General features: G+C 39.1%; 1 protein-coding gene across 1 annotated transcript in view; it reads left to right on the top strand.

Moving 5' to 3' along the window:
• LOC145995385 (neurotrimin-like) overlaps positions 1-16,372 on the top strand; it is a 366,883-nt gene that overhangs the window by 278,951 nt on the left and 71,560 nt on the right. The window contains exon 4 of the mRNA XM_083131989.1: positions 3,708-3,869. Coding sequence (XP_082988115.1) covers positions 3,708-3,869 — 162 coding nt within the window. The remainder of the gene's footprint in view (positions 1-3,707; positions 3,870-16,372) is intronic.

Here is a 16,372-nt window from a genome sequence, read left to right as displayed (position 1 = left end):
TAGTTTCACACACATGAGTTCATAGTGCCTTCCCAGCATTCATGGTTAGGTATTTCCAGAACCCGTATCTTTGAATTAGGAAAGCAGGCAAGTCATTCAACATTAATTTCCCTAGCAAGACGCCATTAAAGGATATGAATTTTTCAGCCGTAGTTGTTATCTTCTTCGAGAAAAGAATAAGTTTCTTAGCTCCTGCCAGACAACTTGCTAAGTTAGGCAGAAACAGAGAAAAATTAAGGCATGGACATTGACAAGTTGGGTTTTGTTTCTCAACTTTTTGAAATACTACAAAACTACTTTTCGTTCTGTGGGGCGGGGGATTTGTGTTGAGAGTATGGAAGAAAACTGCGAAACACATTTACGCTCGTGCTTAATAGGATAAAGGAATTTTAGAAAAAGGTTTCGACATGAGCAGATTCGAATAACTGGGACCAAACTACGTCTCTGGAGTCTGGGGAGCAAACGAACGAAAATAGGTTCTTTGCGCGCAAGTAGTGACTCGAGAGGGCTCGACTAATGAACGCATGAGAGAAGTAAGTGCATGGAGGAGGAAACGCGACTGCAGCAGTCCCATCTCTATCGTTGTCCGCGGCTTTGCTACACAGACTTCTGGGACAGAGTACAGAGCGGGAGTTTAAATGTGAGATACAGATGTGCCTCCATCGTGAGTCAAACCAATGAGATGATACGGGTGCCCTGTAATTAAGGGACCTTTTTTTTTAGTTCCCAGTGAAGACTAGGGATGGCCAAAAAATAACTGATATCCGCATTTCAAAATATCCGATATCCGTTACGGATAAAATGGATAATGCAGATACACAAAAATATCCGGATAATCCGTATATTGTACATCCGGATAATTCGGATATACGGCCTGACTTGATATCAGAATATCTGATATCCGAATAGAAAATTATCCGATATCCGCATATAATTTTGGATTTGGCCCTCCTTAGTGCAGACAGACCCAGTGGTTCCTATCCTACTTTGAGCTGTAGGTTCACTCCAAATCTGTCTGATCAAAAAGTGTACTTAAGGCTCGGCTGGATCTTTGGCAGCTGAATGGGCAATTTTTTTAAAAATTTTCCACTCCATTAGAAAAGTGGCCGCAGTGGCTCAGTCGGTAACGCGTCTGACTACCATGCTCAAGGTCCCGGGTTCGATCCCCGGCCGGTTCAAATCCGGGAACTTTTCTAACGGTGGAAGCGGCCCCGGCGCCAACCCAGCGTCGAATAACATGGGTACCTGGGGGAAACCCTGGGGGGTAAAGGCGGTCAGGGGCGTGATGCTGATCACATCACCCTCACTCACGACCGGATGAAGAAAGTGTGGGGCGTTACCCCCACACCCCCTATACGCCTTCATGGCGTGGTGCTATGCACAGGGGAACACTTTACCTTTTTACCTCCATTAGAAAAACCTCTTGGATATTTCAAAGTATGAATCATTACATACGCTTAGAATTCATTCTAGAGCATTGACGTAAAGTTTCGTGTAGTTTTCTGTCACTGTTGTCTAGATATTACCAATAGTTTAATAGACTTACGTAATCGCAAAACTTTTGATAATATCTAGACAACAGTGAAACATAACTACACGAAAATTCACGTCTAAGGTCTAGAAGGAATTCTATGCGTATGTAATGTTTCATATTTTGGAATATCCAAGAGGAAAATTTTTAAAATATTCGCCCATTCGGCTGCCAAAGGTCTAGTCGAACGTTAAGAACAAAGTACGATAAAAACAAACTAATCAGGACTGGTCCTACAGTTTAAAATGGGATCCGAACCAGTATGTGACTCCACCGGGTATCGAACCCGGCACCCCTTGATTACAAGGCAATACGTTGATTGTGTTAGTCAGTATGCTGTCGATTAGACTCTGGAAAACATTTCCAATTGAAGTTATCTTTAAATTTGTTACACAGTGATCCGCTTAAAGTGTGTCATACCAATAACCACATCAAAACTGCATTGCATGTTCACCAATAGAGCGAACAACGATGAGAAAGTGGATATCGAATGCGTTACGACGGTTACGTCAATTTGTTTTCTACAAACAGTTTTGTTCTTCACTAGAAATTTTTCATCTCTCTTTCTTGCTATCGTTTCTTCCTGGTTTTAAGTGTAACTTAGTTCCTTCTTGCATGTTTAAATCCACGTTCATTACACGCAGAACTTTAGTTTCGAAACTGTGTAAAGATATCGCTAGATTATTATAGATGCGTACTTGATATGTAGAAATGAAACTTTATAGGTCTGTTCATCGTATACACGCATCAAAAATGCATGAAACATGAAGCGAACGTCTGAAAAAATGAAGAGAATCAGTAGTGTCATATTTGCTCATCTGATGTTCTGAGTGAAGTAGTTCCCAAAAGACATCATAATACTTTTTTTATGTTTTTAAGTAATCAGTTTTGTAACTGCTCTTACCTCCATGTTCAAAATTGTAATATGTTTCCAATTTGAGAAATATGTCAGAAAACACAGTATATGTGGGAGCCAATATACGTTCACCTCTCTTTTTAATCTCGAACTCTCTCGCTTTCAATCCTGGCCCAATTAGGAAATAGAACGACCACTGTTCTGAAACCGGCACTGAAAAGTGTCGGCACACCTTCATTCAACACTTCTCGCCTAAATAAAGGTGCCAGCAATTCTTTCCAAGCGAAGGAAAGAAAGGATTATATTTGTTTTCTGCATGAGAATGCACATCCCCACACCATCTCTTTAACGCTTCCAGTGTTAAGAAAATCAAAGTACGGTAAAGTCGTACGTCATCCTCAGTAGAGTCCAGAATTGGCTCCCTCGGATTACCATTTGCTTAGACACATTAAAGTCTTCTTGAGCGGTCAGAAACCGAAAATCCCAGCTAGGCAAGGATGAATACATGAACAACATGAAACGCAAGTGGTATTCACAAGCTTCCAGAAAAGGTTGAAAATGTATTACAGTAGACAGCGGCTTCACTGAAAATCATAATGTTAACATGTTTTCATGCACTTCTAATGCAGGAGTTTTATACAAATCTCTTCCATATATGAAAGCCCTTTGTACTACTTTCAACCGTAGTTGATTCAGTCCCGGTTAACCTATCGGTGCATAAGGTAGACATTCTTTCAAAGAAACAAGACTTTACATTCCCCACCAGGGGAACAAATATTAGGATGCGTTCAAAAATTGAAATAAGTAATAGTTTATACTCAGAACATCTACCTTGAGAAATCTGGGGGCAAGGGTAGGAGGTCTTACCATCAAAGTTGGCGTCTATTTTACACGTGTCTGGGGTATAAACTAGATGGACTTTGTGTTTTTATTCAACACACTGATTTATTTATCTTGTCTTGATTTACATGGATAAGTTAAGGCTGTGAAACCTTTTCTTCCACTTCAACATGTTTACACATATTTTTTTCATGTGAAATTTAGTAGACTACATTGAAATATAAAATAAATGAAAAAAACAATACAAAAAATGTAAAGGAGTAAAAAATGCAAGGAAAAATACAAATTAGAATAAAAGTCTAATCTACGCACGGGCATACAATAACACTTTTGTTCTTCACAGAGCAAGTAGTAATTTCAAGATTTCAGAACTCAACTGCAATATAAGGAGGTCAGCCTTGGCCTGAACGAGATCTAGCTTGTAAAATTGTAGATATTATTTTCTGAATATATTTGTACAACCTGGTCTCTTTGTTTCAGATCACATGGGTGAGAAGGCGAGATTGGCACATACTGACGTCAGGCACGCTCACATACACGAACGACGAGAGGTTCCAGATCATACATGCAGAGGGCTCGGATGACTGGACACTGCAAATAAAGTATGTGCAGAAGAGAGACAATGGAACATACGAGTGCCAGGTAAGTACAAAATGGAAACTTATTTAGCGTCTATTTGCGTTGTAATAATATCCTGTTTTTGCTGTTCCGTGCAGAATGAAATGAACACCAGTCTCAATTCAGTATATAATTTTATTACACTTTAAATGTGATATACCGTACGGATGGGCAGAATTTTTTTTGAATTTTTCCTCGTAGAATCCAAATCGATTTAGTAATAATACTTTTGTAATAAAGCGTGATTCTCTTGGAAGGAATCCAATGATACCTCAATAAATATTAATTTTAGTATGGTTCCTTATTGCCATTTATATTGACAAAGTGTACATCTATCGAAGCAGAACAACCACACTCCTCAACGAAATGAACTGTACCCGTGACCTTGAGATGCGATTCTGTGTAGAGTGGTGGCGTGTGCCACAAACATGTTGAATGGCGCGTGTTCATTGTTTTAGATAATATTGTCGAACGAGCACATCTGAACAATATGAAAGGACATTTCGGAATATGTATGGTGAAGGATCTGTACAGTCAAAATCCTGTATTCACAACGGAAAGCTGCTGTCATTACCGATGTCACTTTGGCACATGTCGTCTCCAATTTGCAAACTACCGTACAAAAGTGTATGGATGCTGGAGGGCCGACTCTGTTGTGGAGTAGTTACCACATCGCGCTACAACGTCCAGGGGTACAGGTTCGAATCCTGGCCAGGGCATGGATGTTTGTGAGTGTCCATTCATCATATTATCACTCATCCCCCTCTTTGCAAGTTAGCCAAAAGTGGCACAAGAAGCGAAGTAGAAAATAGCAAATCATTGAATCAATCAAGGATGCTGGAGGGGGTCAATATGACCTTATTTTGTAAGATGCAAGGTATACATTATTGTGTGAAGAATGTCTGGATATTCTGGCGAGAGAAACCGCATATTACATGCAGTATACTGAGAGGAAACACTATTTAGAGTATTACCATTTATTATCGGTCTTGTTTGTAGTTTTTTAAGCTAATATTTGACACCATTTATGCAATATAACCTTATTATGATTGACGTTATCAGTAGATTAGCAAACATAAGTATCGGAAAGAATATGCGCATTATATGAGATTACAGAAATGTACAAAATATTGTCTAATTATCACGTTTCATAAGTACATTGTGCATTCGCTGTTACACATATTCATTAATCATTTCATGAACTGTCGTGTTTGCTAATAACGGAACATTAATATTTGCGAATAAATAAACTTTGGAAGATATCTCTAACTATTCTGGCGCAAAACGCATCAAAATATTGACTGTAATCAAATTTAATGAGATTTATAGGTTCTAGATCAAGAGGATTTGATTTTTGTTATCTTGCTTGCTAGAGTACATATTGGGACATCAAAATGAATTTGTACAATACTTTTACATTGACTGTAACTAGTGGCGGCGATTAGTGGGGGCGAGGGGACAGTTGCCCCGCCCCCCACTTTTTGCTACTTTTGGTCCCACACTATGCTAAACCTTATCTACCAAAGGGAAAAGTAAACTGTCTTTAACCCCCCTCAGTTTTGGCACCCTAACCCCCGGTTTTGGTACTCAATCGCCGCCACTGACTGTAACGAATCACTAAAATCGTTGCGTAAAGTTATTTCGAAATAGCGACCATATTGTGTTGTTTTAGATTATACTTAATAGTTTTTTTTCATAACTACTGGATCAAGAAAACTTGTTTTTGTTCACTTAATACACAGCCTTTTGGGACAGTGTGTGTGTGTGTGTGTGTGTATATATATATATATATATATATATATATATTTAATATATCATACCGAATTCTTGAAAGAACTTCTCATCGTCGGTACCATCCCAAACCCACTCAATTCTTACATTGAAAACACGCACATTATTCCCAAAAATGTATTTGCATCTGTGCTTCTCTTAACCACAGCATAATTTCTCTTCGTAATTGCATTTGCATTTAAGTCCACAAGTTTACATAATTTGGTAATAGAATTTTATTAAAACAATAACAATAATATATATGCCTCTCGGTTGTCTCAATCTCGAATAATGGATACTTTTTATTGGCCAAATGATAGTTCCTTATTCAATCTAGGCATTGCGTTGAGAGCGAAATTTCACACAGTCTGGATTTTTATCTTCTCTTGCAATGATCTCGTTTGCGTTTTGGTCCACAGTTTCTCTTGGAAGTTTAATTTCGACTGATATTTAATTACGAGTAATTAAATGACGCCTCTTCTCTCTCAAGATGGTCTGGCGCATCACGTGACTAGGGCAGGAAGACAGATATTAATACCATTTGTTGCGCGCTCAGTTAAAAGACGTCGCATTCAAAACGAGCCCAGTCGCTGAAATGTTGTTTTAAAGCGTCGTTTAATGATTTCCCCATTATACTCAGAGGAGGGGAGGGGCGAAGTGGAAACAGATGGTTCTGAGAAAATTTTGATTTCTTAAGAACGTCTCGAAGAGGAAATTATTTTTGCGTATGTTTCTCTGCTTTTGTCGAAGTCGGCCAATTATCCACTTTTGAAAGATTGCCTGCAAATTTTCTTTTTCCCCGCTGAATTTTAATGACAAAGGCCGACCTTAGTGCTGTAGTGGTTAGCATTCTCTACTGCGGTAACAGCTGCCCTAAGCTGTATTTATGTGTTAAGTCTACGCACACGACCCAAATTGTGTCAATTGACACATACACAGTGCGTTCGTTTGGGCTCCGGGCCGAGATAGCGCGTGTACAACTTTGAACATCTCGTATGACTAGACCTCGGATTTTTAGGTTCTAAAAAGTGTGCTTTTAGGTTACTAAAATAGGCTTTATAAATCCTAAAATAGGTCCTAAAAATATTAGGTTAGGCCCGAAAAATCCTGAAGTAGGTTCAAAAATACTTAAAATACTTCAAAATTCCTGAAAAATGCTGATTAGGTACAGTCACCGGCAATGAAAATGGGATACGCACTATCTTGCATAACGTTATGTGTGTTGCCTAACCCTACGGCAATGGCAGATATTACCATTGGAAATTTGCTATTGAAATCCACTCTTCGCCGTATAGTTAGGCAACAATCTTTTTTCATGTTATCCACAGTCAAACTCCGCAATTTTGTCTCTGAGGATCATCGTATATGCTGAAAATAATATTTCAACAAAAACATAGTCGGTGGTGCAAACTTCAATGCTGAAATGTTAGTTTGCCACAAAGCAGCGAAGTGACGCGAAAGTGAGCAAGACCACGCAGATAGTCCACTTTGGCTTGTACAGGTAACAGTGGGACCAGACATTTTGCTTTGTTTAGAGCTTCGGAAAATCTACCAAGGACTTGGAGGAAGGTAAATCAACAGGGAGTACGTTTCAAACATGTTCGTCATGCCTCTGTGCGACATAAAAATTCTGTAAAACCTTTAAAAATAGTATATAAAAACCTTAAAAAAAGGCTTGATTTAGTCTCAGAAACCTAAAATAGGTTCTAGCAAGCAAAATAGTTTTTTAGGCACTATGAAACCTCATCAGTTGTTGGCGTTCTTTAATCAAACGTTGACATAACTTATTATATCTTGCATACCTGTAAAGGAAAAAAAAAATAGATTAACAACCTAAAGTCTGAGGTCTACTTATGACGCACGTTAGTACTCGTTATGAAATATAAATATAATTGTTTACATGCTAAAGATATGGGCGTAAATAAGCGAGACCTTACGGGACGAAAATGCCGGCATGTCACGTCATGTCACACGCTATCTCGGCCCAGAGCCAAAACGAACGAACTGTATTTTGACTTCAAGCACATGATCGTGCATAAAGCGCCACTGATTAATTTTTGGGTGTGTCAAAATATACACGCAAGTGCATGAAAGAGTACTTTTATCAGCTGGTGTTCCGCGTGGTCCACTAAAAAATTCTACAGTTGTATTTTGACACACCGTAAAGTGCATCATTTTCAGTTTATGCACATTAATGTGTTATTGGAGTCAAAGTATATGTGTCGATTGACACGTTTTTGATTCTCTGTGTAGGCACGGTGAACCCGCAGTGTATGTAGCTCTCGTATGCACTTGTGGACTGCAGAGAGAGCAGCGATACTGTAGCGTTGTAAGGCGGGCGGAGAAGAGGGACTGAGCAAGGTAAGAGGCTTCGTCGGTCGCGTTCGTGAAGTGAATCCAGATCCAGATTTTTCGAGGAAACATTGCGAATGAAATGCGAAGCATTCGTTTCAAGATATCTTTACTATAACATTACTAAATAGTAAAAATTACACTCTTGTGTACGTTAGGAATCAAGATGAATGAGGCACACAACTTTTGTTGTCCTTTCTTGTTAATCCAATACAGATTTTATAAACATTGACATTGCACATTATATACTTTTTCATGTCTAGAACATTGTGCTCACAGCAAACTAAACAGTACCATGATTCGACAGCTTCCTTCGACGATATTTCTTAGTTTTATTATGAACTGTTTTCTTATTTTGGGTTCTGTTCATTTTGAGAAGTTTCCAGTAGAAGTTGATGAAGATTCGCATCGGAATTCTTATTTTTGGAAAGATATCTGTCGTTAGAATTGTGGCAAAACGCTCGGTAGTTTCAAGCACCTTCGGGCATGCAGTGTGCAAATTCTATTTTTTCTAGATCAATGGCATCTAAAATAACAAAACAACACTGATCTCAGGTTCCCAATTTCATAAACTGAAAACAACAAAACGTGGCACTGTTCCACCGGCTAACTTATTACACGTTCTATATTGAATTACTAGGTCGTACTTGAACACATTCACGTGGCCTGAGTATATAACAATAATACATTAAATGTACTAGCAATATTTGTACAGTGTATTTGACACTTAAATTACAGTCTCGTATACAACGGACTATCCCTGACTATTTTACAACGTCTTCTGTGCAACATAGAGAAACACTGGCGCAGCAGATAATATTCCAGAACGGTTTTTTGCTTTGTTTTACTTAAGGACCTTCAATCAAAACACTGCATATGATTTGTTCCCAAGAAAGTAACCACGTTATAATTCCATATCTCCAAAAGTAAATGAGTTACACTTCAATGTCTTCAAAAGCAAATGCATTACAGGCTCATTCATACTTTAAAAATAATCCTCTTTGTTTCAACTGCTTCACAGTTTCATGCCTGAGAAAAGTAACCGCGGTATAGTAATTTATCTCAAAAAGTAAGCGCGTTCCACTCACGCGTCCGACAAAAGAAGTAGCCACGTCAGAGTTAGATGCTCCGAAATGTGTTACAACCTCCACTTGCTCTTACCTAAGGCTGAATGCGACTTGAAAATCCCAAAAGCTGAATAAGCCGTAACTAAATCTGTGCCGAAAAAGAGGAAAGCTGGACACCCGAGAGTTGGTGCCTGTTCACGTCTGGAGGAAACAGATACAGCATCCTACAGGATCCCCTTTCGAACTGTGCCTCCAGGACTCTCTCCTCCCTCTCTCGCCTCCGGGACCAACCTCCAGCCGACTGCGTTGGAGAGATATTGTCGCGAACAGTTGGTCCGTGAGGTTGGACACCGAATCCTCCTAAGAGAGGGAGAGAAGAAGACGAGAAACCAAACAAAATCTCGCAGCCATATTTTTTCTCCAGCGATTTTCTCCTCTCTCTTTCTCTCCCTCCATCACTGCCTCTCTCCTCGATCCCTACCTCTCTCTCTCCACAATAAGCCATAGAAGCGAATTCTCTGTTGGAACTCTAAGCTACTTACAGTCATTGAAAAGACACAATTGTTCCTGGTTCGTCTTAAGCACAGTTCCGGTCCGCTTCTCAAATCTCCTTCTTGTTCTCCCATTGCATTATTTCGGAAGGAGCAAAAAGGAAAAAAAAGTTTAAAAAAAAAGTTAAGGGAAGACGTCCTAGTAATGAAGATTTAACGATAAATCTGTTCTTTAATTTCAATTTCAATTAAATGTGCCCCGTTCGACTTCTTTTTTTTTAATTAAAGTTTTTTTCTGTCCCCCCCCCTGTATTCATCAACTTGAAATATTAAACTTTTCGCCTTACTTAATTTTTCAGCAGGCAGGGATGTAATCTTCAAGTTCTCTAATACCTTTACATGATGTCTCTTGTAGATTCATCTTAGCTTTACACACTACCTCTCAAATTCACTTTCTGAGATCCATCCAAACTTCTTAAGCTATTTTTTATTCAAGTTTATGTTGAAAGTTGATTAATCACGTACCGTCCAATCTACTATATATCCGAGATCTACCAGATACGAACTCTAGTCTCCTTCATTTGTATATGTTACGCCCTTGCTCATTTTGCAACATTTGGTTTCTGTTGCGATAAACCAACACCTTCTTATAAACAAGGCCAGTGCAAACTTTACCATGCTACGTCATCACTGGTAGGTCATAGGTAGCAAAATTGTACCAGAATTCCGGTCTTAAATGTGTGTTGGCTAGGCGGGAAATTGACATAATGTGAACGTAGCGCTCCTAGCGTATGTGGATAAGGTGTAATTACAATTCGTCTGCGTTATTTGAGACCATAGGTGCAAGTGCAAGTGCGCGAACTGGACCAGCAAACTAGGTCCAGCGCTGAAACAACATTGAAGTTTCACACGTGGTAACATCGCTATGCAAAATACGTTAAGGGAGGAGTTGAGAGTTGTAGAAATCATCGCAAACACAACAAAGCGAGCGATAATGAACAAAATAAACGCAATACTGATCTGAAAACTAGAGCGTTGTTTCTTTCATGTTTATCCACTTTCGTGAGTAGATTCGTCCTCTCGAGCTAGTTTTGTCTAACGCGGTAGGACAGTTACCTACTCCATCGTTACTTCTAGCCACAGCACATCATCATCATCTTTTGCCGTTTCCTGCCACTGGCTGGGTCAGCATAGAAGTCAAGCCTCCCCATTTTTTCCTGATCTTCTACCACTCCTCGCTTTTTCCACGTTGTTCCAATCTTGTCCCCTTCTCCTAACACTCTCCGCTATCTGCTCTTTCCACCGACATCTCCATCTTGGCCTTATTCCCACTCCTTGTGCCTTGTAAGATCTTACTGGTAGTTTTTCTGCATCCACCCTCTTCATGTGTCCAAACCATTTCATCTGTGCTTGATCTATTCTGTCCTGAAGCGTCACCACCACCCACGGTCTATCGGATCTCCTCATTCCTTATCCTATCTCTACTAGTCTTCCCTACTCCTTAAAAATTTCACCTCCACTGCTTGCATCTTTCTTTTTCTCTCTCTGTCATTGTCCAAGTCTCTGATCCATACGTAATTATTGGCACATTATATGTGTTATATATTACCTTCTTTCATTTCATAGGTACATCCCTGTTCCATATTAATCTTCTAACGATTTGATATAGTCCACCACCCATTTGTCCTCTTCTGTTTACCTCCTCATCTATTCTTCCACTTCTCTCAATAATGCTTCCCAGATATTTTAAGCTCTCAACTACCCTCAACTCTTCCGTGTCCACCTTTATTCTTGGTTTATTTCTGGCTCTGTTTCTTGTTGTTATTAGCACCTCTTTCTTTTCTGCAGTCAATTTCATTCCTGCTCTTCTGATTTTCTCATTCCAACTATCAAACTGTCCCTGTACTTCTTCTTCCCTATTTCCCCATATTACTAAATCATCAGCGAACAACAGGGCCTTCATCTATTACTCTCTTATCTTCTTTCACCTCTTCGTTAATTGCATCCATTGTAATTATGAAGACCAGTGTGAAAAGAGTATTTCCCTGTTTTAGTCCATTACTTATACCACTCCGTTCTTCCCACTGGTGTCTTCATACAGCTCTGGTTGACCTTGTATGTAGTATGTACTCTGCACACTATCTCTTCCTCTACTCCTTCTCTCTTAGAGCTTTTCAAATATTTGTTCTGTCCTTGCTATCGTATGCCTTTTCTATATCTAGGAATGCCATAATCAAATCATTTCCATACTCATAGTGTCTTTCCTGTATTTGCCTTATGGTGATCTACTCTTGATCTGCCCCTTCTAAATCCATCCTGTTCCTCTCTCATGTTCAGCTCTGTTACATCCTTTATTCTTTTGTCTAATATTTTCTCGTACACCATGCTGAGTGGCACATTAGTGTTATTCCTCTGTAGTTTTTACATTCCTTTCTGTCACCCGTCTTGAATATGGGAACTGTTAGTCCCTTTATCCAATCTCCTGCCACACACTGTTTTCATTACTCTGTACAGCCATTGGACACCAATCACTCCTGCTCCTAGTATCATTTCCACTGGCACTTCATCTACCCCAGGTGCTCTACCTCTCTTCATTCTCTTCAGTACTTCCTCCACTTCTTTCCATTTTTTGCTGCCTGTTTTCTTGTTCCTTCACTTCTTCATGTTCATTTTCTTTTTTCGAAATTATTTCTCCACAGCACAAAAAACGTCAGTGTCCCATTTTATCTAAATTAACAAGCAAACTGTTCATTTTTAAGGTTATATTATTGTAAATTTTACCATTAACTAATAATAGCGGCCCATAATTGCGGAGTTGTTAACAGAGCGGGCTACGACGCCAGCGGTCCCGCGTTACAATCCCATCCTTGGCATCGATGTTTCTTGTGTGTTACCTTTCATCGATTTCATCATACGTATCCATTCATCTTCGCGTTAGATAAAAGTTGCAGAAATCGAAGTAATTTGTGGAGCAAGGCCGCGCATAACGATAAGGGGAGAACGCGAGTGAGCGTAGAACACGCTGCTGTTAACGGCTGGTTTAATGTTTGCAGACGCGTTTTCCCCTCCATGCTCTCACTCCCACTCTCACGCCTTCATTGGTCGTGCTCCCTCGAGTCACTGCTTGCACAGAAGACTTGCTTTCGTTCGCTTGCTCCAGAGATTTCTGGGACAGAGTGTAGGAAACTATAATAAAGTTACAATGCCAACATATATTTTCTATTCTATAGTTCTCGCAGTGTGCAAAATGGAAAATTTCTGAAATTTCTAAATGGATGAGTTCAAGAAATCAAGGAACGTAAATATGTTACTCATTCATATTCACTGTGTATGAAGAAAAATATAAGTCAACGTGCCTAGCAGGAAAACCAGATCAGTGAAGAGGGATTTCTCTCAATGTGTTGAACGAAACGAGAGAAATTGAGCGAGATTTAAACAAAAGTCATTTCTAAAAAAGATCAGAAATTAAATAGAAAGAGTTTTTCAAACCTAACAGACCATCATTTTTCCATCTCGACGACCTACTTGTTGAAATAACCACTCGCTGCGTAATTAAAAAAAAAAAAAAAACTTCATGCTACACACACGTCAACACATTGCAAAATACATACGCATTAACAACAAACGTGTGCGTGTGGATATTTTTCTCTCTCTCCGGAAAGGAGGCATCCGCTGGAGGAATTTCTTTCCCGCGGACTGACATTCAAATTAGAACATTCATGTTTATTTTATCACACAATTAGCAGAGACGCGGAAAATCGAGAACGGGAAAACTGCCGCTAGGATTAAAAATTCTAATATCACTCTCTGTACTTTTCGACGCAATTTCAAACAGCGATCTAACCCACCCCCTCCACCTCACCTTTCCCACCCCCTTCCTATCCTTGCCGTAATTGCAATTCAATACGTTGAGGGATAACGGATTCCTGCGCAAAATACATAATATTTACGGTAGGACTGTGTGGATATCACATTTCAGGGATTTGATTTGAAATAAAAAATGAAACGTTCCGCGGAAGTTAAGAAAACAAACCATTCCGTAACCGATCAATCAGATGTTAAGGGCTGAATTCTAAATGAAATGATAAAGATTGGTTTGGTATTTATGCAGGGAAATGTCTTTCAGTACTGTACACTCGAAATTATGAAGTAATTAATTGAAATTAGAGTTTGAAACGTGCATCTGTTACTTCAAGGCATGTTTTATTATTAACAATAATAAATACGGTTCAATAGTGTATGGAAAACGAAAGAACCGCTTTGTAGTCAAGAGGGTCCCGGCGAAAGCACATGGCAAAATGGTTCGGATCCCAATTTAAACTGTAGGTCCAGTACCGATTAGTCTCTCCATGCACGATGTTGACTTCAAACAAAAAATGAAACAAACTGAACGAAAGAACGTAACGTTTTAGGGAATTGCACAATTCTGTAAGCCTCTAGTCTACAGTTCTTTTACAATATATTTTATCGGAATTACACACCATCGTTCACCATTTAACCGACCTCCGTGGCAGAATTTTTAGCACACGCGCTACGACGCCAGAGGTCCCGGGTTCGAAACCCAGCAAGGGAGCACTATGAGAGTGTCCCTTCATCAATTTCATCATATTAACACTCATCCCCATTGTCTCGATTAGCCAAAAATGGAAGAAAAGCGACGGTAAATAATGAAACTCTAATCTAGTCTATTCTACACTATATAGCCAAAAGTCACAAGACACACAGTGCTGTTCATTCCAAAGACACCAACCAGGTAACCAATTAGATGTCGGAGCTCCCTTCGTTATTATTACAGCAATTGCTCTTCGGGGCAAGCTTTTCACTAAGTTCTGGTATATTACTGGTTGATTTTTTTCCATTCGTCCTGTGGCGTCGTGAATAGTTCCAGTTCCAGTTCATCCCAAAGATGTTTTATGGGGTTCCAGTCGGGGCTATGAGCAGGCCAGCTAAGCACATCCACCTGATTGTCCTCATACCACAATGCAATGGACTTTGCTTTATGGACAGGAGCATTATCGTGCTGATAGTAAAAAGGTACCATTCCAAACTGTTGCCACAATGTGGGCAGCATGTTATTATCTAAAATGTCCTCATAAACACAACAGTTCTTGTTGCAATTGAACAAAACGAATGGCCCGAGCCCAAATCAGTAAATACATCCCCAGGCCATGGCACTACCGCCACGTTTACATGGGTGTCCGGTCACTTTTGGATATATACTGTACATTATTTTCACTGAAGGCTTATTTTTTTGTCCTCTTCGTGTATGGAATACAATCTTCAATTGTATCTTCTCTTTACTAGTCCTGTAGTTGCTACGGGATACCTCAAATTTAATGTCTGATCTGAAATTGTATTTGAGAGAAATCAGTCGACATGTTTCAAGACTTGAAGCTTACCAGAACAAAACATGGTACACTAACGAGACATCTCTTTTTCTACAGAAACATCAGTCGATTGAACAGCTTGGTAGATGTTTTATTTTTCAAACTTCTTTGAAACCAAGATCGTTTTGTTGGCTTGAAGAATCACCAGTGACCTTTCTGCCATTGGTCTTACTCAGGAATGCAGCTTTGCGCACTTTCCCTCGGCCGCCTCGAAAGCGCTGCCATGGAAACAGGAATTCAATCACCCTTAAGTTTACCTGTGCACGTGCTTTGTATGCACAGCCAGACGAGCACGCGAAATGGCAGGTGCCTTATTTAAAAAAGCGTAGTTGGGTACGTTACTATTCAACTGGCACATTTTAGTTTGCATAATTTTATGTTTTGTCTCTCTCTATTTACACACACACACATGTATATAAGGAGCTTGGATTTATTATTTTATGCACAGATAGGCCAATCGGGAGAATTTGACCTACAGTTTAAAGTGGTGCGCGAACCGCTCTGTGCCTCCACCGGGTATCGAACCTGGGACCCCTTGAAGCTTCCACTACGACAACGGGGAGGACACACCTTGACATTTCAGAAATTGATAATTTTTTGATACAGTGGTAGTACCAGCAAAGTTGACGAAAACGTCCAAATTTCAGATTTTTTTTCGGCTCATAGTTTTTGAGTTATTACTTTAAAAAAAAGCAAAAATCACAAAATTTGACATTTTGAAATCTTTAAACAGCCGTAGAAAAAAACAAAAAAACTATTTGACCTAGAGAGCTCAAATAGGTGTCATTCTGTTCCGCTTTTAATGAGCTTTAATTTGAAATGCAACATGACTGGTTTTTGAATTTTGTAAATTTTTTTTAAAAAAAACTTGAAAAAATGTGTTTTTTTTAAATCTCAAAAACAATTTTTTTTTTAAAAAAAATATATGTTTTGAAGACATCAATTGACTATTTCTGTGCAAACTTTCATATTGGGACGGCAATGGGTTCTCATGGAAATTATTTATTTTGTATTGTAATATATGAGAAATTTCCTAAATTTGTTGACTTCCATGTCAAAACCACAACTATATGCTGAGTGGTTGATATTCATATTAGTCTATTTTACAATTTTTGGACTACAAACAACATGAAGATACCTAAAATTTACCACTTTTAATATCAGGTAAGTAAATTGAAAATTGTACGAGGGGAAGTAAATAAATGACAGGAATTTTATTCTCATCTTCATGCAGATTTATGCACAACGAAAATTTGCGTTTCGGCATTCAAAAGGTTCCTTAGCAACACGCCATAAAGGTGTTGTGACGATCGAACAGTATGCACCTACGCAGTAGCTCGTGCAACATGGCCGCTACACTGTTGCGTTGCACCGTAGAGGAGCAACGAAGTGTTTTTTTTTTGTTTTTTTTTGTAAATGTGTGTAGTTTATTTGCTAAGAAGCGCTCTGCGTTACTGCAG

The sequence above is a fragment of the Lepisma saccharinum genome, chromosome 1 (genome assembly GCF_977018435.1).
Source record: "Lepisma saccharinum chromosome 1, izLepSacc3.1, whole genome shotgun sequence".
Taxonomy (NCBI): Eukaryota; Metazoa; Arthropoda; class Insecta; order Zygentoma; family Lepismatidae; genus Lepisma; species Lepisma saccharinum.
This window is presented reverse-complemented; position numbering and strand designations above follow the sequence as displayed.